The sequence below is a fragment of the Schistocerca gregaria genome, chromosome 3 (genome assembly GCF_023897955.1).
Source record: "Schistocerca gregaria isolate iqSchGreg1 chromosome 3, iqSchGreg1.2, whole genome shotgun sequence".
Classification (NCBI taxonomy): domain Eukaryota; kingdom Metazoa; phylum Arthropoda; class Insecta; order Orthoptera; family Acrididae; genus Schistocerca; species Schistocerca gregaria.
In genome coordinates this window covers 849,100,570-849,128,310 of record NC_064922.1, presented here as the reverse complement: position 1 = coordinate 849,128,310, position 27,741 = coordinate 849,100,570, and the positions used below count along the sequence as shown (strand labels likewise).

General features: G+C 41.0%; 1 protein-coding gene across 1 annotated transcript in view; it reads right to left on the bottom strand.

Annotated features, from left to right (window-relative positions):
- Positions 1-27,741, bottom strand: part of LOC126354765 (U3 small nucleolar RNA-associated protein 6 homolog) — a 119,806-nt gene that overhangs the window by 9,058 nt on the left and 83,007 nt on the right. Inside the window, exons 9-10 of the mRNA XM_050004658.1 lie at positions 11,966-12,311; positions 9,705-9,875 (exon numbers count right to left, since the gene is read on the bottom strand). Of these exons, the coding sequence (XP_049860615.1) occupies positions 9,705-9,875; positions 11,966-12,311 (517 nt within the window). The remainder of the gene's footprint in view (positions 1-9,704; positions 9,876-11,965; positions 12,312-27,741) is intronic.

The window sequence follows — 27,741 nt, the reverse complement described above, 5'->3', positions numbered from 1 at the left end:
AAAAAAGTGTGAACATGTTCGCATGCTGAATTTTTGGGAAATTTTTTAAAGGTGCTGATGAAGGCAGAATAAGGCAGCTGGTACCACACTTTTTAAATGGTTCAAATGGCTCTAAACACTAGTTTTACAATGTGGGTTTCCCAGAAGTCTTATGATGATAACAGAGACACTTTACGGCATATTTCTCCCTGCTACATCAGTTTATACACAATGTTTTCCCGACACACCAGATTTTGTATGTTCAAGCATAGCAACTTTGAACCTCTGTATCTTGGAAATGGATACAAACATAAAGAAAATTTTCAAGGTCGCTCGAGATTGGGATATTAGCAATACACTAAAAATTTCAGCCTTCTGCTGTGCATAGTCTTGGAATCCACAGTTCAGTTTCAGAAAAAAATTGTTTTCTAAGGAACCACCCATGAATTAATGCTGCCTCCATAAGCCCATTAAGGCCCACTGTAGACCATACCAAATGCAAGAAGAACCAACACATTTGCTCCATTTAACTAAGCAGCAGAAAGTGTGTAATATCCATACTTTGACCTTGTGCTGTAGTATAGTGACACTAAGATATAAAGGGTCTATACAAGGGCGATGTACTTGAGGACAATATTATGGAAATGGAAGAGGATGTAGATGAAAATGAAATGGGAGATGTGATACTGTGTGAAGAGTTTGACAGAGCACTGAAAGACCTGAGTCGAAACAAGGCCCCGGGAGTAGACAACATTCCATTAGAACTACTGACAGCCTTGAGAGAGCCAGTCCTGACAAAACTCTACCAGCTGGTGAGCAAGATGTATGAGACAGGCGAAAAGCCCTCAGACCTCAAGAAGAATATAATAATTCCAATCCCAAAGAAAGCGGGTGTTGACAGATGTGAAAATTACCGAACTATCAGTTTAATAAGTCATGGCTGCAAAATACTAACGCAAATTTTTTACAGACAAATGGAAAAACTGGTAGAAGTCGACCTCGGGGAAGATCAGTTTGGATTCTGTAGAAATACTGGAACACTTGAGGCAATACTGACCCTACGACACATCTTAGAAGCTAGATTAAGGAAAGGCAAACCTACATTTCTAGAATTTGTAGGCTTAGAGAAAGCTTTTGACAATGTTGACTGGAATACTCTCTTTCAAATTCTAAAGGTGGCAGGTTAAAATACAGGGAGCAAAAGGCTATTTACAATTTGTACAGAAATCAGATGGCAGTTATAAGAGTCGAGGGACACGAAAGGGAAGCAGTGGTTGGGAAGGGAGTGAGACAGGGTTGTAGCCTCTCCCCGATGTTATTCGATCTGTATATTGACAAGCAGAGAAGGGAACAAAAGAAAAATTCGGAGTAGGTATTAAAATTCATGGAGAAGAAATAAAAACTTTGAGGTTTGCCAATGACATTGTAATTCTCTCAGAGACGGCAAAGGACTTGGAAGAGCAGTTGAACAGAATGGACAGTGTCTTGAAAGGAAGATATAAGATGAACATCAACAAAAGCAAAACGAGGATTATGGAATGTAGTCGAATTAAGTTGGGTGATGCTCAGGGAATTAATTAGGAAATGAGACACTTAAAGTAGTAAAGGAGTTTTTCTATTTGGGGCGCAAAATACTGCAACTGATGGTAGAAGTAGAGAGGATATAAAATGTATACTGTCAATGGCAAGGAAAGCGTTTCTGAAGAAGAAAAAGTTGTTAACATCGAGCGTAGATTTAAATGTCAGAAGTCGTTTCTGAAAGTATTTGTATGGAGTGTAGCCATGTGTGGAAGTGAAACATGGACGATAAATAGTTTGGACAAGAGGAGAATAGAAGCTTTTGAAATGTGGTCCTACAGAAGAATGCTGAAGATTAGATGGGTAGATCACATAACAAATGAGGAAGTATTGAATAGAATTGGGGAGAAGAGGAGCTTGTGGCACAACTTGACTAGAAGAAGGGATCGGTTGGTAGGACATGTTCTGAGACATTGAGGGATCGCCAATTTAGTATTGGAGGGCAGCGTGGAGGGTAAAAATCATAGAGGGAGACCAAGAGATGAATACACTAAGCAGATTCAGAAGGATGTAGGTTACAGTAGTTACTGGGAGATTATGAAGCTTGCACAGGATAGAGTAGCATGGACAGCTGCATCAAACCAGTCTCAGGACAGAAAACCACAACAACAACACGGTTCTTTTGTTTGGGTATACAAATGGTCCCTAGCCCAACGGCTACACAAAAACACTTGCCCCTACCTTTTTGTCACCAACAGAACCTGAGGTATGGGGACCAGAAGAATCCCATATTTATGTGCGGCGATTTGGAATGTATCAGGTAGACATGCATACTGATGTTTTCATTATTATTAAATTAATTAATACAGCCACAGTAAATCATTAACCCTCTGACTGCTGTGGATTCCAATGCACATTGACAGAGCTGGGTGTTATGCATATGGCCGTCCACTGGATATAAAAACCATTATCTCACGAACGAAATGCGGTATCATTCTGCTCTCAATTTAAAAAAAAATCATTATCTTATCTACAATTTGTACACAGAAATGTATGAGCTAAAATCAACCACAACTAAAGACTACACAATGTGTTTTAATCTCTGCAAACTTATTAAAATTTTGTGCAATGCTTTACTAAATTTGATGCAGCACAGTAACTACGACAAATAATGAAAAGAAATTCACTCCTTTATTGAACAAAGATGTCAAACTGTAAGACGTGCAAAACTCAAATTTTTTCACCAAACAGTTTTCTTAAAATTGGATGAGTAAGTATTTCACAGCAACTGGAATGCCATCCCTTAGCACAGGTTGCAGCATTAGGTAAGTGGTACAGTGACAACAAAGTTATACCTCATGAGCATAAAAAACATTAAATTTCAACAACAGAAACAAGTTTTATTTACAAAAGACAAATGATATGCACCAGCAAATTATTTTTTAAGGCTTCGACATGACATTCATATTAATACTTCTGGCAACACTAGTCCAGTCAAATAATTGTAAAGCATGATTACAAACCATAAGCATTGCCATTCTGCAAGGGGCACATTTCAAAATTATACTGTTATGAATCTGTATCCAAATTTGATTTGACTCATGACGGATGATGTGAGAAATCACGGGTCACACCTGTTTACCTCACACTTTTCTCATGACATACTGAAAGCTGCAGTATTTCATGATTTCCAAAAAGTATTTGACTCAGGATTGCATCTAAGTATATTAACAAAAGTATGATCATATGGAGTATAAAGCAAAATTTGTGATTGCATTGAGGGTGTTTTGGTAGGGAAGATGCAGCAAGTTATCTTAGATGACGAGTCATTGTCAGATGAAGAAGTAACTTCAGGTGTGCCCCAGAGTACAGTGCTGGGACCCTTGCTGTTCATGTTGCATAATAATGACCTTGCGCAAAATACTGACAGTAATCTCAGTTGGTTGCTGTTGTTTTTTTTTTCCTCCCCCCTCCAGATGATGCAGTTATCTATACTGAAGTACAGTCTGGAAGAAGTTGCATAAATATTGAGTGAGATCTTGGCGAGATTCTGAAGTGATGCAAATTTTGGCGACTTGTTTTAACTGCTCAGAAATATAAAACTGTTCGCTTCACAAAATGAAAAAAACATTGTATCCTATGGCTGTAATGCCAATGAATCACAGTTGGAATTGGTCAACTCATAAAAAGACCTGGGTGTTAACCCTCTGTAGGGCTATGGAATGGAATGATCACATAGGCTCAGGCACGGGTAAATCAGGTGGTAGACTTTGCTTTATTGGTAGAATTCTGGGGAAATAAAGTCAGTCTACAAAGGAGATTGCTTACAAATAACTCGCTTGACCCACCCTAGAATATTGCTCAAATGTGTGGGACCTGTACCACATATATTGAACATATGCATCATGAATGGTCACAGGTTTGTTTGACCTGTAGGAGAGGGTTGCAAGAACTGCTAGACTCTTGAAGATAGATGTAAACTATCCCAACACAGCCTTCTTGAAAGGTTTAAGGAACTGGCTTTAAATTATGACTACAGAAAAATACCACCCCCTATGTAATGTTCCCATAGAGGAGGGGCAGGGAGAGAGAAATTAGGTCCGTCTGCATAGTTCAGAGAAACTTGTGCTAGAAGGCAGTATTCAAATGGTTGGTGTTATGAAGCAGCTGTTGAAGTTATTTGTGATGTGATGTGCAGCATGTTTGGCAACTGGATGGTCAATCTGTGTTCACCACAGTTTGGTAGTGGTCATTCATGCAAGTAGACAGTTGATTATTTGTCATGTCCACATAGAATGCTGTACAGTAATTGCATCGTAGCTGATGTATAACATGGCTGCTTTGACACATGGCCCTCGTTTTATTGGGTAGGAAATGTGCGTGAATGGACTGTGGTAGGAGATGCAGGTGACTGTATGGGGCAGGCCTTACACGTGGAATGACCACAAGGGTATGGCCCATGGGATGCACGGTTGCAAGTATGATGAGAATAAGAATGGATGAGAATGTTCTTAGGTTAGGTGGGTGGCATAACACTACATTGTGGGATGCGGGTAAAATTTGGTTAGAATATCCACTATCTCAGGGCACAACGAGGAGTTGTCAAAGCCCTGGTGGAGGATGTGGTTGAGCTTTCGAAGACCAGAGTGATCAGAGGAGTGCTACTTGGTGGATGGTTAAGGGAAGCCGGAACGATCCATCTCCCCCATGTTAATTTTAGCGCAAATACAAGGAACATTTTTTCTAAAACCATTAAACATTTTGCTCTGAAATTTGGACAACATGTTCAGTGAACATTTCTCTAAAACTTATAACGTCATGTTAAAAAATATTTATTGGTTTTTGATTTACTATTTTTTGTAACAGATGCTTATTTTTTTCTCTAAAATTTTGAATTTTGCGCTTTTTCTTCTATTACTCTTGAATTATACAATATTTGTTTACAATTTGTTATAAAAATGAAGGAAAAGAAGTAAACAATATTGTGTATAAATTTCATTGCTATACTGTCAGCAGTTTTTGAGAAAATGTTCCTCAAAGATGAAAATTTTAAAGTTATGGGAAATGGCTTCCAAAGTTTTTTAATACATTCCTGCCCCATGTAATGGATTATCAGCATCTTCTTCTTTTCCCAATGTTAGTTTCCTTTTCACTGGTCTTTTCTTCCCTTATGCTGCATGTTGTAGGCTTTTGTCTCTTCTTCCTGCACCTCTTAGTCTTTCTTCATCAATTAGGCACATTGTGGAAATGGTGTTGTGACTTGGTTGGAAACCTAAACGTTTCAGCACATCACATTTGATAATGTTTCCTTTATTGTTGTTGCCACTGCATCATACACTCCAAAATGCAATGTTTTTATCTGTACAAACACTCTTTTGGGAATCCTAATCCAAATTAAATTATTTAGACTTTCATTTGGATTTTTGTGTTTTCCCATGTAAACACTTTTCCAATAAACTTGGCTGTGATAAATCTCTGAATATGGGCTTAATTACATCAATTACAGCATTTGGCAAACTGATTGGTACTTACACCATGCGGCATCACCTGTGGGACACAGTGCATGTTGTGGGTGATTATTTGTTGATGCAGTAAAAAACAAAAATTATGCCCATACTGCTCTCCTCATATGCTCAATGCTTCTCTTATTTTGCCTAACTGCACACCCATAATACCTCTACAACCTATCAATTGCTTCATCTCAATCTTCCTCTTCCTCCGAGGGTCTTACCATCACTAAGCTTTTTAATGTGAATTTCATTGCCATAAGGTTTGAGTTCCTCTATGGCTTTATATCCCTTAGAATCACCATCTCCTAGATAGTTAGTGTATTGTACATTATACGACTCCAGTGATCTGGAAAAAATTGCTTTCACTCCCTCTACTTCCATCGTTCCACTCGTGCCGTGAAAATTTGGCTTCACAACTTTCACCATGTTCGTTCTTGGTATTGCCCTTACATCTACAATGTTTTGAGAGAACAGCAACATCAATTACTTTGCAACTGTCTCCACTGGTAGCTGTCACAACTCCATTTAGAGATTTATGACCTCTACATTGCCATGATCCATCTAAAGCAACAGTTAAATCTCTACAGTACCCATTATCTGTCACAGCTTCTTCATTGTTGCTCGAGCAATATCTTCAGCAGCAGATCTCACCAATTCATTATAAAATCCAAACTTGGATGGTGGTTTTGGCAAGTTCATAATTCCACATAACATTGTCCCTGCAGCACTGCCCTTGCCAATGCAACGCAAGCCATACACTAGCCTAACATTTATACCATACACCTTCTTTCCACTATTACCACTAGGAGGAATACTGTTAGAATTAGAAAACGAATTTTCTGTAGCACATTTGTTACACTTCAATAACATTTTACATGCCAAACCAATGTGTGAAGTTATTTTCAATTCCAGTTCTCTTTCTTTGCAAGCTTGGCATAATGTGTTAGGTTTCAAAATCTTAGAGAGCAAGGAAATGTTCATTATTTCATTCACATCATTACTGTCACTTTGATAGTTTTCAAATTTTTCTTTGCTGTCACAATGTTTCTTGCTGGAAGAAGTTCTATCACATTCATTTGGAATAGTCAGTGAAGCAGTCTGAGCAGCATCTCCCTTGGAAACAACTAAAGATTTCTTCTTCCACTCATTGTGCCTTTTCTTAAACACTCGATTGCCAAAATGGGGCATATTGATAACCACAAACCAAATACGTAAAACAGGTACGAGCAAAATTCATCAAATACGCAAAATTGAACAGCTAAACAATACAAAGGAAACTCCACAAGTCAACACACATAGTATAGCATTTATGTTTACCGATATGAACAGTCACTTGTCACAGAGATAAAGCCATAAAACGTTGGAAAACAAATCACTGTCGAATTCCGCAAAGATACCCCGCTTGCAGCCAGCGAGCGGCGCCGTCAGAGGTAACACACCAAGTCGCTACAACCATTTACGCAGAGTGTCAACTTTGCAGCGATAAAAAAACAGACTTAGAATTCACTTAAAAGGGTGAAACTTTATTTGTTTTATTCAGAAAACTCCAAATAATTTTATAATGAACAAACAAAAAATGTTAATTTTGTCATTTTCATCGTTCCAGCTCCCCTTAACAGGGTTACTGCTGTTAGCAGAGGAGACAGCAGCAAGGGAGATCTGTTTATGAATGAGCTGTATAGGATACTGTTTGTCAATAACAGCTTTGGTAAGGTTATCACTACCTTTCATTTGCTCCTGCTTTCCACTACATTTGCAGCACCCTCAGATGGCGAGACTGTAGGGAAAAGACTTTCTGACATGGAGCAGATGACAGTTGCCACAGTGGAGATACTGCTGATGGTTGGTGTACTTGACATGGAAACATTTATGGAACCATGTAATAAATGTAGATAGACAGGAAAATGGTGTGTTGATTCGTTGAGAATGATCAGGTGAAGTGGATTTAGATGTAGGTGGTGCGGTTGTGGAAGAGACAGCAAAGCAGAAGAGCTTGAAATTTATAAAGCAAAAAAGAAAGAACCAACACAACTGCTTAACTGGCAGAGCGATTTCGTGGCCAATGCCTACTTTGCTTTGTTTGACAATGTTATGCTTTAATCACTGAACGCCTCTGTTATATATAGTTTGTTGATAGTTTCACCTAGCGTAGAGTGTCTTACATATTTACTTTGTTTTCGTACATTGTGCAAATAACTCTAGTTCCTTCTCTGTTTATATAATATACTGCATTAACTAGATAATCTTGTTCATGCACTTTAGGGGCCCTCTGATGGCCACATTCCTCTAACTACTACTCCCCTATGCATAATTCTGGCGTTAGTGTAACAGAGGGGGCTGATTATGTACGGCAGTCTGTTTTCTTTCATTGTGGCTTCTTTAGCTATTTGTTTTATAGTTTTACATTATTCTGTGCACTACGAAAGCCGTTTATTATTTATGTCATTATCTATAATATTGGAACTTGAGCATATGTCAATTACTGTCTCTTAATTCTTCCTCTTTTTAACAATCTAATTTTTGTCATGTTTTATTTCATTGCTTTTTATTACTGTAAAGCCTCTCTTACCTTATAAGCCCATTACAAACTTTACCGATTGTATCCCCCCTTTATTTTATGTTGTTCAATTAATCTTTGAAGAATGTTTCTATGCCTACAGTAGTGATATCTGGTGAACTTGCAACACAACCATCTTGTGGCAACTGTACAGCAGTTTGTTTTGAACAGTATTGCTGCTGACAACATGACTCTTGCATATGCTGTTATTTTTATATATATTTGACGATGCTGGTGCTGATTTTGCGTTTAACATTTGATGATACCACTATGGCTGCAGTACACTAGGACATGTTTTTATAAAACAGGTATGCCTCTTGATTCTTAAAGTGGATAAATGTATATGTATATCAGTAGTACTTTTCATTATGGTCTATTTTATTGTTTTAAGCTGTAGACAATTTGCTAGTGTATTTATGTTTTCTCATATTTTGCTGCAGATCTGAAGATGGCAAATACAGACAAACTAGTAGTCTGCTGGCAAAAAATTTGTGACCATAGACATGAAGTAAAAGGAAATTTATTCTATATTCGGGTCATTGTTTTATTCACATCCATTTTGCAGCTTGTGAAACCTTTTACATATTTTGCTGTGGACAGACATTTGTATGTGCACTGTGTTTGTGGTTATAAATGGAGCATTTTCTGTCTTGTATATGATTCATTGCTGCAGTATTAGTTTGCAGTAAGTATCAGCTCTTACTAGTCAAAACTACAAAAATTCAACTATAAACTAAAACCATGAAAAACTCACTGAATTTTATAAAAAATCCCTAAGATTTCCAGATACCCACGTTGTTCCGAGATATCCTGGGGCATATACACCCTGATAACAGACATGTACGAAGACCAAAGACTTTCACGCCTTCCAGAAAGCTGTAAAAAACCTACTTCTTTAATAAATGTTGTTATAATTTTAAGGATTACTTTAAAATACATGTAAATCATTTAGAGAAATGTTCATTTGATGTCAATTAACTGACATGTTCAAGAGCCAGTGTACAACAGAATAGTGACAAACGATTCAAATTGTAACACATTTGGTCATTTTGTGTGTGTGTGTGTGTGTGTGTGTGTGTGTGTGTGTGTGTGTGTGTGTGTGTGTCATGTAGGCACTCTCTTGCATATTTGAAATGTGTACATGTTAAGCATTTGTGTATTTAAAACTACATATACTTTTGATGACAACTGTAAAATGAAGACTGACCATGGATGGATGAATAGAAATACAAATTACCAGAAGGGAAGTTACCAAAATCCCATTTAAGGTACACAACAAGCGAATATGACAGTTAATGGCCAAAAGTCAAGAATGGACCTCAATTTTAAATTATCAGAGCAGATGTTACGTGGAATTGAGCTGAAAAGTCAGACACAATGAAAATGAGTGAAAGAAGTAAGTAGAAAACAAAGTTGTGAGAGATGACAACAGTGTAACAAAATCAAGAAAAAAGGAAGGCTCTGGACAAAAATAAAAATCAAAACAAATGATGTAGGGTAAGACCAAAACCTGAAGACAAATGACACAAACATAATCTCCTGCGGCACTTCTGACATGCAGTGCTATGATCATGTGTAGTGTTGAATGACAAACACACCTGCAAGCCAGTGCCCATGGCTACAACACTGCATATGCATACCTGTATTGTTTTTTCCAAACTGCTCGCAGGCGAGCTCATAGCAGCGGCGGACATGCTTGAAGTTGACCTCTGGGACCCTGCACTCCAATGCAGCCATTTTGCTGTGCATTTCAAGGCACAATGGAGGCTGCACACTCAACTTTTCATACATCTTGCGAGCTGCCACAATTCCTGCCAACGAGAGAAAAATCACGCAATTATTCACACAGAAAGGAAATTACACTGCCCAGAGCTCAGTCTGTGCCCAAGATATTCTCTCTCTCTCTCTCTCTCTCTCTCTCTCTCTCTCTCTCTCTCTCTCTCAATCGCTACCAGTACTAACTACTACTTTTCTAGTACAAAGATGGATCCGACATAACTGAAAGTTTTGTAACAAAATTTGTAAAATTGAAAATTAATTCAAATTTACTGTTTGGAACTTTTCTACATACTCACTCATTTTACTGATACAATTTGATGACCTGGCTACCAATTTTTTCAATGCGAGAGCGAGAGAAAGAGAGGGAGAGAGCAAGGACATGCCTGAAGTCAACAGCACACACTATTGCACCTCTGCCTCACCAAAAGCTTCCTCAAGCAGTCAAAATATGTGGAAACCACAGAGTTCCAGCACAGAGCTGACAGCATTTAAGAGCAGTTGATCTGTACATATCCAACTGCTTCAGATGGTCGGATATTTGCTTATCTTAAACTAACACACAAACAGCCTCATACAAGAGCATTGTTCAACTACTTTTTGGTGCTTTATTAACCTTTTCGCTGCTATGGACATGCTTTCTGCATTCTGTGCTGAAGACTGTTTTTGTTATAGTTTTTCTGCTCGCCAAACACGGGTGCCTGTGCTAGGAGATAGCATTCTGGCCGATATGAAATACTTATATCTGATTTTTTTTGGAAACTATTGGGTGAAAAAAAATTTGATTTTTTGCAGATCTTACATTTTGATATCTTCACTTGATAAAGAACCGAACTTCTTTCTGTTATCTGTCATATTGCACTGCATCAAATTAAGTAAAACATTGCAAGCAATTTTAAAGAGTTTGCAAAAATGCTTTGCACAGACTTTGCATACAGTTGACTTTAAATTGTATTTTTCGATGAATGAAATGTAGATAAGATTTCAAAATTTTATTTAAAACTGAGAGCAGAATGATATCTCATTTTGTCCTCGAGTTATTGGCTTTTATAACCAAAGAACAGCCACAAGTGATTTAACCATCCACGTCCTTCCCCATCACTAGTAGTGTGGTCGTAAGAACTGTCATACCTCATAAAAAAAATTCGAGATAACAAAATGATGTTTTTTTGCCAATGATAGCTAGCAATGAGGCACATATATTGTATGATGATGACTCCAAACCTTTACGGTAGTAACTAGTCTGCAGCAGTGGGAGGTCGGCGGCTCAGGACACATACAAACGTCTATAGTACTCTAGGAAAACCCAAGCAGTGCACATATACCTATTCACAGTACCTGGAGAACAGTGTAAAAAGGCGTGTATAAACATCACAGCAGCGAGAAGGTTACACAAAATACCAATAAAAATGCAAGGAGAACACACAAAATACTTTGCCGTGGCAAAATTTTATTCCAGCTTTGTAATCTACTAATCAAATGCAATCATTTGATACACATAGCAAACATATCATGTACTATTTTTATTTAGGCATTTTAGTGACTCTTGTGTATGGAATGGTTTTAGCTATTTTATTCCCACATCATACCACCCGTGAGGACACCTAAATTCTATATCGATTCACTGTATGCTGATTAAAATTGGCCTCCAATGCCATGTGAAATTGTATAAATAATAATTAGATTTAAAAGATACTTTACAATTCAGACATATGGCTCAGCTGATGACATAGGAATGATGTTACACATGACAATTATAAATGAAACTGCCTCATCAGAAGATAGGCAGTTTTTCGGTGAGTTATGACAGTTACTGCTGAGTGGCAGGAGTATAAAGTGGTGCTTTGGTTGACCATTTCTGACGGTACTGTTGATCTTACTATCTGAGTAACAGTACGGTCAATACAATGAGAACTGACACACTGAGGTGGAGCATAAATGTTTTATTTTGAACTGGAGGCTAGTAATAAGATAAAGTTTTTTTTTATTATTCAATCATTTATGGTGACCCGAGACGTCAAATGAAGCTACAGACTGCAACCTCAGACCAAATAACCGCACTCTTAGAGAAAGTGATCACTGGTAGACCTCAATCCGATGATTTGACCACCAGAGCAGCACTTGCCTTTGACCAGCACCAGCCACTCGAGGTACAGCGGCTTGAGGGCGACAGCGACAGGGCTGTCCTGCTGGGACACAGCATTCTGGAACACCTCCTCGACGCGCGCCATGCTCTTGGTCTGGTAGTACTGCAGCAGCACCTTCCAGAGTGGCAAAGCCGCCGCCTCGCGTGTGCCCAAGTGGCTGACCGCATCGCGGAACACTGCGATCGCCTGGTCCTCCTCGTTGCGCGCCAAGTGCAACCGCAGGCGGAGGTGCCACAGCTCAGCACTCAGCGGCAGGCGCTCTGTTGCCACACGCAGCACGCCACACAGCTTCTTCAACTTACCGGCTGACTGCAGCATGTCCACCTGTCAGAAATTAAAAATTATGTCACCTGCCTGGCTCTATGTACTTGAAATGCAAAGTTCTAGCAACATGAGGAGCCGCTTTAGAGGCCAGTTCTTGTACTGCACGGGAGTGGATGAGGAAGTGGTGTGAAGGAAACAAACTATTAACTGTTCAAATAACTTACGGGAATGCAGCTAGTGACATCTTCCACAACTGCCAATATTTTGACACGTGCACACCTGGCAGTGTTCCCAGAAGTTATTCGGACATTTACACACTGGAAGAAACTAAAGTTTCTAAACGTTAACTGCTCCACATAAAATTACGTACCGGGTTTTGGAAAGACAGATTTATTCGAGATACTGTTACAATGCTTCAAAATTCTTCAAGCTATAGCCCTCGAGCATCGACACATTTCACCAGCAGCTTTCCCTCGACTCGAAGGTGTTCTGGTGTGCCGAATCCAGAAGGCCCTTAAAGGTAAGCATGCATGCTTCTTTGATGACACTTAGGCTCTCACAGTGATGTCCTTCGAGGGAGTACTGGTGAATTGTCGCGATGCCATTTGTCAGGTAGCCGGTGACTTCTTGATCAGGTGTGGGTGCATTAGTGTGATGCAATTTACAGTTTCCGGCGATGGCTGGCCTGGTGGCTGGCTAGTGCACACTGTCATCTTATCAATGCCAATTGCATCAGCAATCATGCACACACTTAACTGACAGTCTGAATTAAACACTAACACACACACACATTCCATGTTTTAGTCAGTCTTGATGTTAACAGCTGTCCAGCAGGAGGCTCACCGACCACACTCTCTCTCTACCACCTCTGAAAAGCTTGAACCACTTAAAAACTGCAGTTTGTGACACACTTTTATCCCTGAACACTTGGTAAATTATGGCCAACGTCTCCGTAATCGATTTCCCAGTCCAACATTCATGCTACATGCTGATTATCAGTAACTCCAAATGCAACACTCACATTACACAAGAGTTTCGTAGCTAGAAAGATGACAGGTTGGGGTACAAATAAATACTGCAGCAGCGCCTTCATTACAGTTAACACATATCAGTAATAGTGAGCAAGGCCTCTAACATAGTGTACAAGGCATCAAATATATGCACTTTGAATGTTAGGCTACCACAGTTTGCCACGTAAGTCCATCACAGAGCACTACTCACTGTGAGTCAGGTTTGGAGTCAGAAAATAGTGTGCTGACTGTTCATCAAGTAACACAGAACTACTGCCATGGATGAATAGATCAAGTTCTCTGAATATACCTGTTAGATTTGGCCTGTTAGTCGATTTGTGGGGGTGAGGTCATCAGTCCCGTGATCTAAGCCAGCAGAAATCGAGGGAGGAACAACGCAAACAGTGTAGTCCAGTCGAGGGGAAGGGGTAACATGCAAACGGGGCGTCAGTGCAGCAGGAAGAGAAAAGAACAGGAGGGGTAAGGGGTGGAAATGGGGAGAGCAGACGTGCCCCAGAAACACTATGCACAGTGGGGCACCAGTACAGTCACTGACCCATCTAGGCACCCACCCCATACCATTATCACGATACACCAAGGACAACACGGAGGGAAGAAGACACAAGAGTAAAGGAAACAAACAGCACAACAGACCAGACAAAATGGAGGGAACAGAGGGGGAGAACCTGAACAGAGTGGAGGCAAGCAGAGGTCTGCAAATAGGGCATTTTGCTCACTCATACTCGCATGAACCCATCGTGCTCAGTCACGGCTCACCTGAGTACGAACACCTGAAGCAGACAGGTTGTGGTTGAATGAGGCGCCGCGGGGAGGACAAGGTCCACTCAGTTTGGCGCGTTTGTTACGCTGCTGTAGCGACCGTTTCAGTAGCAGCTCTGTGTGTCTCCAGGCTGGTGCCGTTTCTACGCCCCACCAGCTGATGGATCTACACTCACATCACTTTAGTTATCTGTAGATGCATACACCTGGGTGGTAGCGTCTAATAGTGATACTGCTATGATCCATAAGGAAAAATAGCATGCTTTATGCAATAATGAAAATTTGGAAACAATCTGGAGTTTTACAGAACCTTTTATCACTCTCATAATGAAAAGTCACACTGCTGTTTTTTATAATACCATTTGCTTCATTGATTCATATGTACACATGTGAACTTGAGCACCTAACAAATTATAAACCTTACAAGAACAAAATTATCCCCCAAATTATTTCCTGTTGGCATAATTACAATGAATCAACTCGATTCGGATCAAGTTTGCTTGGCCCATCCGAGATAATTTTCCAAACCACACTGAAATTTCTTTCACTATTACATTTGAGGGAGGGACGTAAAACGTTCTAGGTAAATTTGATATGGGGGGAAAGAAAAGATACTAAATTTACGCTTTCTCATCTCAAGCGGACCCACCTCCTCTTCCTCAAAATCACCCTCTCCAAACCTTCCAGGAATTTCTCACTTACAACCTTGCCTCTCAATCCTTCTTAAAAAAAGCCTTAATCCTACTCCCAACATCACCACTGCTGAAGCCCAAGCTATCCAAGCTACCCCCAGAAACCATCCTTGTTACCATTGATGCCACTTCCTTATACACAAATATTCCGCATGTCCAGGACCTCGCTGCGATGGAGCACTTCCTTTCATGCTGATCACCTGCCACCCTACCTAAAACCTCTTTCCTCATCACCTTAGCCAGCTTCATCCCGACCCACAACTGCCTCACTTTGAAGGCCAGACATACCAACAATTAAAGGGAACAGCCATGGGTACCAGTATGGCCCCCTCATACGCCAACCTATTCATGGGTCACTTAGAGGAAGCCTTCTTGGTTACCCAGGTCTGCGAACCCAAAATTTGGTACAGATTTATTATGACATCTTCATGATCTGGACTCTCACTGAAGAAGAACTTCAGAATTTCCTCTCCAACCTCAACTCCTTTGGTTCCATCAGATTCACCTGGTCCTACTCCAAAACCCATGCCACTTTCCTTAACGTTGACCTCCATCTGTCCAATGGCCAGCTTCACACGTCCGCCCACATCAAACCCACCAACAAACAACAGTACCTCCATTATGACAGCTGCCACCCATTCCACATCAAACAGTCCCTTCCCTACAGCCTATGTCTTCGTGGCAAACGAATCTGCTCCAGTCCGGAATCCTTGAACCATTACAACAACAACCTGAAAACAGCTTTCGCATCCCGCAACTATCCTCCCAACCTGGTGGAGATAACCAGAGCCACTTCCTCATCCCCTGAAACCCAGAACCTCCCACAGAAGAACCCCAAAAGTGCCCCACTTGTGACAGGATACTTTCCGGGACAGGATCAGACTCTGAATGTGGCTCTCCAGCAGGGATATGACTTCCTCAAATCCTGCCCTGAAATGAAATCCACTCCACTCCACCAAGAGTGTCTTTCCGCCGTCCACCTAACCTTCATAACCTCTTAGTTTATCCCTATGAAATCCCCAAACCACATTCCCTACCCTCTGGCTCCTACCCTTGTAACTGCCCCCGGTGTAAAACCTGTCCCATGCACCCTCCCACCACCACCTATTCCAGACCTGTAACCCGGAAGGTGTACACGATCAAAGGCAAAGCCACATGTGAAAGCACCCACGTGATTTACCAACTGACCTGCCTACACTGTGACGCTTTCTATGTGGGAATGACCAGCAACAAATTGTCCATTCGCATGAATGGACACAGGCAGACAGTGTTTGTTGGTAATGAGGATCACCCTGTGGCTAAACATGCCTTGGTGCACGGCCAGCACATCCTGGCACAGTGTTACACCGTCTGGGTTATCTGGATACTTCCCACTAACACCAACCTGTCAGAACTCCGGAGATGGGAACTTGCCCTTCAGTATATTCTCTCTTCTCGTTACCCCACCAGGCCTCAACCTCTGCTAATTTCAAGTTGCAGCCACTCATATCCCACCTGTCATTCAATAACATCTTTGCCTCTGCACTTCCGCCTCGACTGACATCTCTGCCCAAACTCTTTGCCTTTACAAATGTCTGCTTGTGTGTGTGTGTGTGTGTGTGTGTGTGTGTGTGTGTGTGTGTGTGTGTACCTGTCCTTTTTTCTCCCTAAGGTAAGTCTTTCCACTCTCGGGATTAGAATGACTCCTTACCCTCTCCCTTAAAACCCACATCCTTTCGTCTTTCCCTCTCCTCCCCTCTTTCTTGAAGAAGCAACTGTTGGTTGCAAAAGCTTGAATTTGTGTGTATGTTTGTCTGTCTATTGACCTGCCAGCGTTTTTGTTTGGTAAGTCACATCATCTTTGTTTTTAGATATATTTTCCCACGTGGAAACAGAGTAAGATATTATGTCCATGTTATAATTTTGTTCTAGCGTATCAGACACTAATATTTCTCATCACAAATTTGGCACACAGTATTTAATGTCTCACTTCTGTCAGAAACAGACACTATTTCCAATAATAGGAAGTGTGACCACAGAATTGATACTATTCTGTTATTGTTGTGGTCTTCAGTCCTGAGACTGGTTTGATGCAGCTCTCCATGCTACTCTATCCTGTGCAAGCTGCTTCATCTCCCAGTACTTACTGCAACCGACACTCTTCTGAATCTGCTTAGTGTACTCAACTCTTTGTCTCCCTCTACGATTTTTACCCTCCACGCTGCCCTCCAATGCTAAATTTGTGATCCCTTGATGCCTCAGAACATGTCCTACCAACCAGTCCCTTCTTCTTGTCAAGTTGTGCCACAACACCTCTTCTCCCCAATTCCATTTAATACCTCCTCATTAGTTATGTGATCTACCCATCTAATCTTCAGCATTCTTCTGTAGCACCACATTTCAAAAGCTTATATTCTTTCCTCGTCCAAACTATTTATCGTCCATGGCTACACTCCACACAAATACTTTCAGAAACGACTCCTGACACTTAAATCTATACTCGATGTTAACAAATTTCTCTTCTTCAGAAATGCTTTCTTTGTCATGCCATTCTACGTTATATCCTCTCTACTTTGACCATCATCAGTTATTTTGCTCCCCAAATAGCAAAACTCCTTTACTACTTTAAGTGTCTCATTGCCTAATCTAATTCCTCAGCATCACCCGACTTAATTCGACTACATTCCATTATCCTCATTTTGCTTTTGTTGATGTTCATCTTACATCCTCCTTTCAAGACACTGTCCATTCCGTTCAACTGCTCTTCCAAGTTCTTTGCTGTCTCTGACAGAAATACAATGTCATCGGCAAACCTCAAAATTTTAATTTCTTCTCCATGGAATTTAATACCTACTCCGAATTTTTCTTTTGTTTTCTTTACTGCTTGCTCAATATACAGATTGAATAACATCGGGGATAGGCTACAACCCTGCCTCACTTCCTTCCCAACCACTGCTTCCCCTTCACGCTCCTTCACTCTTTTAACTGCCATCTGGTTTCTGTACAAACTGAACATAGCCTTTCGCTCCCTGTATTTTACCCGTGCCACCTTTAAAATTTGAAACAGTATTCCAGTCAACGTTGTCAAATGCTTCCTCCAACTCTACAAATGGTAAAAACGTATGTTTACCTTTTTCTTAATCTATTTTCTAAGATAAGTCTTAAAGTCAGTATTGCCTCACGTGTTCCAATATTTCTACAGAATCCAAACTGACCTTCCCCGAGGTCGGCTTCTACCAGTTTTTCTATTCGTCTGTAAAGAATTTGCGTTAGTATTTTGCAGCCATGACTTAGTAAACTGATAGTTCGGTAATTTTCACATCTGTCAACACCCGCTTTCTTTGGGATTGGAATTATTATATTCTTCTTGAAGTCTGAGGGTATTTCGCCTCTATCATACATCTTGCTCACCAGATGGTAGAGTTGTCAGGACTGGCTCACCCAAGGCCATCAGTAGTTCTAATGGAATGTTGTCTACTCCCGGGGCCTTGTTTCGACTTAGATCTTTCAGTGCTCTGTAAAACTCTTCACGCAGTATCGTATCTCTCATTTGATCTTCATCTACATCCTCTTCCATTTTTATAATATTGTCCTCAAGTACATCACCCTTGTATAGACCCTCTATATACTCCTTCCACCTTTCTGTTTTCTATTCTTTGCTTAGAACTGGTTTTCCATCTGCACTCTTGATATTCATACAAGTGGTTTCTTTTCTCCACAGGTCTCTTCAATTTTCGTTTAGGCACTATTCTGTACAACATCAAAATTTCGTCTTTCTCATTTGCAAGCTGGAGATAGCAATGTTTCAGCACTAGTACTATCTACAGTTAATAGAGGATAATACGACCATTCTATTTTACTGCCAAAATGCAGACGACACTGAAACTGGCGTTTTGCAATTAAGCGCAATTTTCATTTCTGGATACACGGTGTGTCTACAGTAATTTAACCGTATTTACCTCTGTACTTTCAGGCCCTGTATTACAATGGCTTTTCAGTTTGTGCACCCATAACAAAACAAACTGAACTGATGGAAACCTTGCAGCATTCTTATTGCATCTTTGAATAGCTCTAAAAATATCACCAGTTCTTTCACAGTACCGTTGTTGTAACCTGTAAGTATTTCAGAGACGTCTCTCTCCGGAAGTAGGTCCCCAATTTTGTCATACTGCCTTTACATTCTGTAGAATTCTAACCAAGTTGTTCCACTAACTCTCCATTTCTTGCTTCAAACTTTCTATATTGAATTCACATCACCAGTTTTCTTCATGAAACAAACACTAGCGGCATAAGTTATGGGATGAACCACTCCAAGCCCATTTATCTAATAATCGTCATCCAACATGAGTTTCAGAACTGTGTTCAAAATGTGTAATGCATGCATAACGCTGAAAGGATTGAAATGCCTTCCATGGTCAATGGTAAATGAAATCTTATTAAAACGTGGGAATTTACTCCTAACAATGTGAATGTTTCCTCAATGTAATTCTTCATAAATTTACCAATTTTTTTATTATAAGAAACGTGAATTGTCACCAGTAGCATATTTTGGAGTGCCTATTCTCGATAAGCAAAGTGCGCAGTACTAGATAGATAACACATTTACCACTCACACACCATACACATGATTATCTACAACTTGTACAAATACCAAACTGCATTTCTAAGACTCCAATGACTTGAAAAAAAAAAAGCAATAATTGAGAAGGCAGAAGTAGAGAGGATTTAAAATGAAGACTGTCAACAGCAAGGAAAGTGTTTCTGAAAAAGAAAATTTTTTCACACCAAATATAAATTTTAATGATTGGATAGTATTTCACAAAATTATTTGTGTGGAATGTAGCCTTGTACGCAAGTGAAACGTGGGCGATGAAGAGTATTGTCAAGAAGGCAATGGATGTCTTCAAAACTTAGTGATAAAGAAGAATGCTGAAGATAAAGATATGAAGATTGTGTAACTAAAGAAGAGGAAATTACGACACAACTTGTCTAAAAGAGGGGACAGTTGACAGTACATATTATTAGGCATCAAGGAATTGGCAGTTTGGTAATGGAGGCTAAATTGTAGAGAGAGACCAAGGCTTGCCAATGGTAAGCAGTTTAGAATGGGTGTAGAATGCAGTAGTTATGTGAAGATGAAGAGGCCTACGCAGGATAGACTACTTTGGAACACTGCATCAATACAAAGACGAATTATATTTATTGTTAATGCAGCCCAACAGCAAATAACACTACCTTTCATTAGGTAGGTCAGTTGCATATTTATTGCCAGAATATTTGTTTAATAAAGCAGCCAGCACATACACTTGTGATGTATTTGTGTATGTATGTCTATTACTCTCTGCAAAGAGCCTTATGTTAAGGAAAAGTTAAAAAACTTTAAAGCAGTTTTCTTATGGCGACTGTCAGCAAATGATAAAGTTGCATTACTGTTTTGGTCACCCTTCCATTTGTAGCACTTTCCATAAGACACACATTCCTTTGTGAAACAACAACCAATGATTGGTTACATATTATCCACAACTTTCGAATGCAGTGGCAGTTCTCCAACTACATAGAAATCATCGATGGCACATGTATCGTAATGCAATTGTACATATGCTGCCATACGTTTTTTGTGCAGTGGAGGCTTTTCTGCTGACTTCAAATATCATGCGACCATTCTCCGGCATATTAAAGAGTGCAGTAACGTGATATGAAACTATTTTTAGTTAGTGTTTGTGTCGGAGAAAGCAGGTTAACCAAAAAATAAATACATCATTTTGGCAACCAAATATGGAATCGGCAATTCCATTATAATGCCTAAAGTGGTAACTGTCAAACCAATTATGACTGGTCCTTCACAACTACTTGCAAGACGGGGATCAATGAGACTTCACGGATATTGAAGACTATTCACATAATTTTCCAGTGGAATCTTCACGATATTTGTAGATTATGAAACAGTTCAAGTTTTTTTTTTATGTGAATAAGTGATTACTTGCAGTTAATTGAGTATTAGGCTGTCATTTACGTCTCCTCTCATGTGGTTGCACTATAACTTCACTTACAAGACATAAGTTGATTTTCACGTTAAAAACTTTTTTCTTCACAATTTTCATGTTCTTTGTGTTAATTGGTGTGGAGCGCAATTATTCTTGTGTCACAAGCTGCAGATATTTTACCAATAACTGATTTAAAGTCAGATTAAAACTGTGTGCCCGACCGAGACTTGAACTCGGGACCTTTGCCTTTCACAGGCAAGTGCTCTACCATCTGAGCTACCGAAGCACGACTCGCGTACGGTCCTCACAGCTTTACTTCTGCCAGTATCTCGTCTCCTACCTTCCAAACTTTACAGAAGCTCTCCTGCGAACCTTGCAGAACTAGCACTCCTGAAAGAAAGGATACTGCGGAGACATGGCTTAGCCACAGCCTGGGGGATGTTTCCAGAATGAGACTTTCACTCTCGAACAGAGTGTGCGCTGATATGAAACTTCCAGACAGATTAAAACTATGTGCCCGACCGAGACTCTAACTCGGGACCTTTGTCTTTTGCATGTTCCACGTCACTTTAACACTCATTTCAGATGCTATTAAACACCATTTTAAAAAATCAATCCATTATGAGAAACTGTAGTTACTTTCACATCTCGATAGAGAAATAAATTTTGCATGCTTATCATGCGACAAAATACATGACACTTTACGAACTATCATTTTCAAATAACCACATTTTGATTTCTTCAACCATTCATGAAATTTGGGGCTGATACAACCACATGATTTCCGACAAGCAAGGCAAAGTATTGGTCGCATCGTAAGCAACCCGCGTGCGACCACCGCGTGGCCTGTCTGCCCACGTCATTCAATATCTCAAGAAAGGTGATAGCTAATGTTCTGCTCTCAACTTTAAATAACAATTTCAGAATGTTGGCTAAATTTCTTATGCAGTAATGTATACCTAAAATGAACTATATGCCAAGTCCAGGCGTGAATTTTTACCTCTGCACACTCAATAAAATTCGTGTAATTGTTTACATAAAAGTGGGACAGAAAGCAACCACAATGAATAACAAAAAGAAATTCAGTCCTTCATCGAGCAAAGGTATCGACCTGTAAGATGCAGAAGAACCAATTTTTTTCACCATATAGTTTCCTTGAAATTGGATGATAAGTACTTCATAGCTGCCGTCGTGAAAGTTCGTGCAGCCTGGGGTTCCATACATGCCGTCACACTCAGTGCATTCTGTGATTGGATTAGCGGACCTACAGCGTGGCAGGCGGCAGCGGTTTGATATGTGCAAACCATGACGTAGAGCTGCCTGTGTCGTGCCACTAACAGTGTTTTCACGGCAACCAAGGGACTGCCGCATGGTTTTGCCAACATGCAGATGCCACCGGAAGCCCTCAAAGGGCCAAGCCAGTTCCAACAGCATGGAATCCACAAAGAGACAGTGAGTGAGCACCAATAAAATGAGTTTTCTGGAGAATGACATAGGCAGCCAAGTAAAAGGCAATAAGGGATTGCAACTCTGGGAGGTTATTGTAGTAGCCATTACAGTTCCACCGAATGATCACAAAGCAGTATACAAATGGGTGGCAAAAGGGTTGGACCCAATCACGCCAATGTGTCACCATCCGTCACCAACAATGATGTGGTGACATCCATAAACAAGACGTCTGACTGAGGTTGCGAGGGGGGTGATAGTAAGTACCTCCAGGGGGCACTGAGGGGTGGGGGCCTTGTCCTGGGACTTATGTTTCTTCTCCTCCTCTCCTGGAGGCTGAGGAGGGCAGAGCACAGAGGAAGAGTAGGCTTCTGCAAGATCTGGAACTGAAAGACAGCTGGTGCCTTGCGGACAGACTATGCATCCCATGACCAAGTTGTGCTAGCAGGCCTATGGATTAGGACACGATGGTGGGGAGGGGTCCTGGGAGGGAGTCTCATCAAGAAGGGGGGCCACTACTTAGGGCAGGGTGGGGGATTAGCATCCGGAGGAGAGGATGTGGAGACCGCAGGGGAGGGGGAGAGGAGAGGGGGCGGGACTGGGGTAAGGAACTGGTTGGTGAGGGAAAGGATGTAACAGTGGCAAAAGTAGAAGACATCAACACAAGGTGGAGTCTGTCACATTTTTGACATCCCTCAATGTACAATAGATGGCCCAGGAACTTCTACTCCTGTATTTTCTTTCCTTTCTTGTAATTCTGGCAGTCTGACGAGCATAGAGTTAGGGCCATGACTATTTACACACATGGGTGGCAGAACACAGGGGCTTCCTCCATGGGGTGGGTGTCCAGTCACCACATAGAGGGTCTGCCGTACATTGGGAAGACGTGCCCAAAAAGCAAGCACCAAAAGCACTTCATTGTGTGGCAGGACATATGGCTCCACATCACACTGGTAACATAACCTTGACCTCCTCTGGGACGATATCTCCCTCAAAAGCCAGAATATTTCCTGCACATGTTGGACAAAATGAATGCGGCAGTGTTTGAGATCAGCTTAGAGTTCATCAGTTTGAAGGACGAGGTTCCCATGAAAAATCTCTCCCTGGACCATATTCAGAGACTGGGAAGGGGTAATAAGACACTGGGATGGCACCAAGACGATCAAAAGAATGAAGAGCTGCAGACTGGGAGGCAGCAGCAGCTTTGATCACCAGGGAGCCAAACCACATCTTACTGAGAGACTCCACTCCAAACTTGGCCTTGATATTCTCAAAAAAAGAGGCTTCGCAGAAGTGAAAGTTACCCTGTCTGTCCTTATTCAGACCAGGTAGTGGGGAAAGTGCTTCATACCAAGCTGGCGAGCCTGGCCCTCCTCGTACGGTGAAGCCAGGGAAGAGAAGGCTGTAAGGTCATAAGAAGCACCATTCAATGATCTATTACCATTAAAAGAAATGACCATTTGAGAATGGCAAAATTTTTAGCCCTTTATGCTCCATGCACAAAGCATCTTCCCTGATACGGGGCCCCTCTGACCAGGGGCTCTCCCCATCGGTTCCACACAACCAAAACAAGGCTTCTCTGGCATGGCAACCATTGCCAAGAGTTCCGATGCTCTGGGATGATAGGCAATGACTCCTTGGCATTTGTGGGGTGGCAACAGCTCAGGTATCATAAATGTGATCCCTCTGTTGTCAGGGGGCTCAGCAGATGGGTACAGTCTCACTACATAGGCTGGCTACACTTGCTGGTGACCTAGTGGGATGGGCCGGGGGGGGGGGGGCTACAGTGGGGGGGAGGAAGAGGGGAAAAGAAGGGGAGGAGAGGCATCCACGACATAGATGCTAGGGAGGGAGCACTTTCCCAAATGGCTCACACCACAGACGGGACATTTAGAAGTGGAGGTCAAGCCCCAAAGGGTGGGCCAAAATTGCTTTAGGATGAAAGAGAGAAGGCAAGAGGAACAATACAGCATGGAATACATGAAGCCAGGTGGCTAGCCAGGTTGACAGAAGTGATAAGACAGAGAGTGGAAGGAGGGGGCAGCTGGGTAGGAGCAAGGATGAGGAGGAAGAGGCATTGGGAAAGAAATGCAGCACCATGTATGAACTCACAAAAGAACCATGAGGCCCCTGGAGTGTATACTCCTTAGAGATCACTATTGGGTACAATGCAGCTGTGGAAAAGAAACAGAAAATGCCCTAAAGGATTATTGGTGTCAGGATGGCAACAAACTACCAATTAAAAAACTGGAGAGTGGATACTAGTAGACTCAATGGAACATCACTGATAGGGGTGACATGATTACTCTCTTCTCAAGTAATTGGCGAGAGTTGAAAATACACAATAGCTAACATGCACCCTTCAGTATTGAGGCTTATGCCTGCAAGTACTCAAGCTATCTGTCTATTCTACAGATTTGCCTATGGACTTGGACACACTGGATATTGTTGCTGGACTCAACAGCACTCTTGTTCTTGCAACTCTTTATTTCACTTATATCGAACGACTCAAGCTCAGGCAGATAGACGTCTTTGTGGTATCATTCAACCCACAGATACCAAACGCCAGGTATCTATTCGTAATTCATAGGGTGGCACCAGACATTCTTAGTACCACAGCCAGAGGCAGTCACACACAACACACCATTGCCAACTGATGGCCGCCCCACAGACACTCCCTCCTCAGCTTATGCAGGCAGCGCTGCTTCCAAAGTGGATAAGATCACCACTAGCTAGCATTGTGCACCCTTCAGTATTGTGAAATATGCCTGCAAGTACTCAAGCCTCTCTGTCTGTTCTACAGTGGATTAAAGACTTGACTATGGACTTGGACACACTGAGTATTATTACTGGACCTGCCAGGACTCGTGTACTTGCAGCCCTTGGAGTTAAGTAAATGATTTTCATGTGCCTGTTGTGTCTCTCGTTCTCTGCTTTCTGCTTTTGAACCTGTGAATCGCTACTGGATACAACAACATTGACACCAAGGTTGGTGCTCCATTTGTCTGTTGTTTGGCTGATCTGTGCATTTCTCAGACAGCAACATTACAGCAAAAAAGATAGTGAGTGTTTCTTACAGATTCTTGGACAAACACTGTGCTTGCCCATCAAACTGTAATTATACTAACTTTTTTTGTGTATCAGAACATTCTGACCTTTCTATGATGCAAATCCAAACAAGTCTATTAATGTCACTCGCAACACCCTAAGTGGCGCCACAACATGACCGCCTGTCTGTGTTAAACAGTTCTGGACATTCAACACACAGCAGGAAAACTGGTTTGAATAGCATGCTAAGCTTGACATACACTTCACTGCACATCATATTCAAGGTATGAACAGAAAACCCTACTTTTTGGCAACACCAGGCATCACAGCTTACAGACTGACATGGTAACCTTTACACACTGCCTGCCCCAAAAGTATAGGCTAGGAGGACTTAACCACTGCAGTAGATCGGTATTTTGAAGAACAAGTGAATGTGGTAGCTGTTTGTTAAAAGTTTTTCGGATCACGTAGACAACTTTCCCAAACTTACAGACACCACGTAGCCAATTTACAAGGTCTGATGAGGCATTGTAATATTATGTGTTTAATGTGGTAGATATTACAGTGATACAATGATTCGAGAGGCTATCACCCAGAATGTCTCCAAGTCTACAACCGGAGGAAAATATATTTAAATATCCGGACCCAAGTTTGAAGCAAGTGTTAGAATTAATCGAATCACAGGACTCTTATGATAGTGCTGCACTAGAATTTGACTTTCCTCACATTTTGTGGTGCAAAGTAGGGTCAATACCAAACAGTTCATGCACCGTGTAATTCCAAATCACACACAGGATAGCGCCCTAGACAACATCACTGGCATGGTGTGTGACATTTAAATCTTGCCCTCAGTTATACACATCACACAAGTGGCAGGCGTGCCTCTGTTGCTACACACAGTGTTTTCAGTGCGGCAAGCATGGATGTGTAAAATCAGAGTTTTTGCAAAAGTAGAAGTCACACAAGCAATCTGTTCCTTACTCCAAGAATCAGTCTATGAACATCGATGTTGTACTTTAAAAGCCTTGTAGTGCTAGTCACGGTGTCAAGTCAAGTGTTAAAATCAGTTGCAATAGTCTCAGAACTGTTCTCATGTTCAGCATCAAGCAAACAAACTTTGTCACTTTGGTGATTGCTAATTGCAATGTACACATGCTGTTAGATACGGGAGCTTCAGTGACTATTTTGAACAGACTCACATATGCACTAATGGGAAAGTGTAAATGGTACACTTACAGACACACTCTCAGCTTATAACAGCCAGTTTTTGATGTTTGCAGCCTGCCTGGCACTTTTTGCACTGTTACAAATACAGTTTCATGCACAGAGTTGTGTTCAAAAGACAGTCAAACCCTTTTTGATATTTATTCTTTGATCTTCTACAGCTCCACATTCAGTACACTATACTTTCTGCAAATTTTTCTGTTCCTCAGCACACTATTTGAAAATTCTGTGCAGGAATCAGTAAAGCCTAAGCAGAACAAACAATTCTGAGGCTCATATTACAATGAAAGAAAATGTGTGATCTTGACTTTATTCGGCGAGACACATCCCTCAGGCACCTAGAGATCAAGAGGCTAAACATTTGTTAACCTTGTAGGAAATAGGCATGACCACTCCAGTAGAGGTCAGTTAGTGGGAATCTCCTCTTGTACTCACCAGGAAACCATCTGTCCGATTTAAGATAGTATGCTGATTTCAAGTCATCAGTGAATCCTCAAACACTGATTGATTCATTTGCATTACCATGACCTGATGGACTGTCGGCTAAGCTAGGAGCCAGTTGCTTCTTTTCTAAAATAAATTTATGGGACACATATCAGCAGTCTACAGTGGACAAGCAATCTCAGATTTTTTTGTGGTCAACACCCACATGAGGTTATTCAAGTTTTTATTTTGGCCCTTCAGCTGTGCTTCAGCATCTGCAATTTTTCAGCAATATCTTTAACAAGTGACTGCTACAATACCTTCATATACAAATTATTTAGATGCTGTGGTTTCAAGTCATGCTACTGAGGAATATATTTCTAACATGAGAATCTTATTTCACGTTCTCTCTGCTGCTGGTCTCTACTGCAACAAAGACAAGTGTTTATTTTCTTTTTTCGGGCAGCAATTGAGTACTTAGGCCATGTAATCAACACTTCCTTTGCAGTCTCTTAACTGCAATCTGTAACCCAGCACCTTGCAATGCAAGTGAATTTCAAGCAGCACCAGGAAAACTCATTTACTACATTTGTTTCATTCCAAACACAGTGCAAATTGCAGCTCCACTGCATAGATTACACAAGAAAAATGTTAATTTTGTATGGACTTGGGAGTGTCAAACAACTTTTCAGCAAATTGAAGGAAGATTTATTGAGTGACCGTTGTTTAATGTATTTTGATTCCATTCAGTCAGTCATGATAGCGATCAACGCATCCTTGTATGGGATCAGTACAGTGCTTTCGCACAGAGTTTGACCTATGAACAGATTGATTGCTTTTGCATCAAGCTCTTGGGCACAGTCCAGTGAAATTATTTCCAGGTACTATGGTATGACAAAATTCC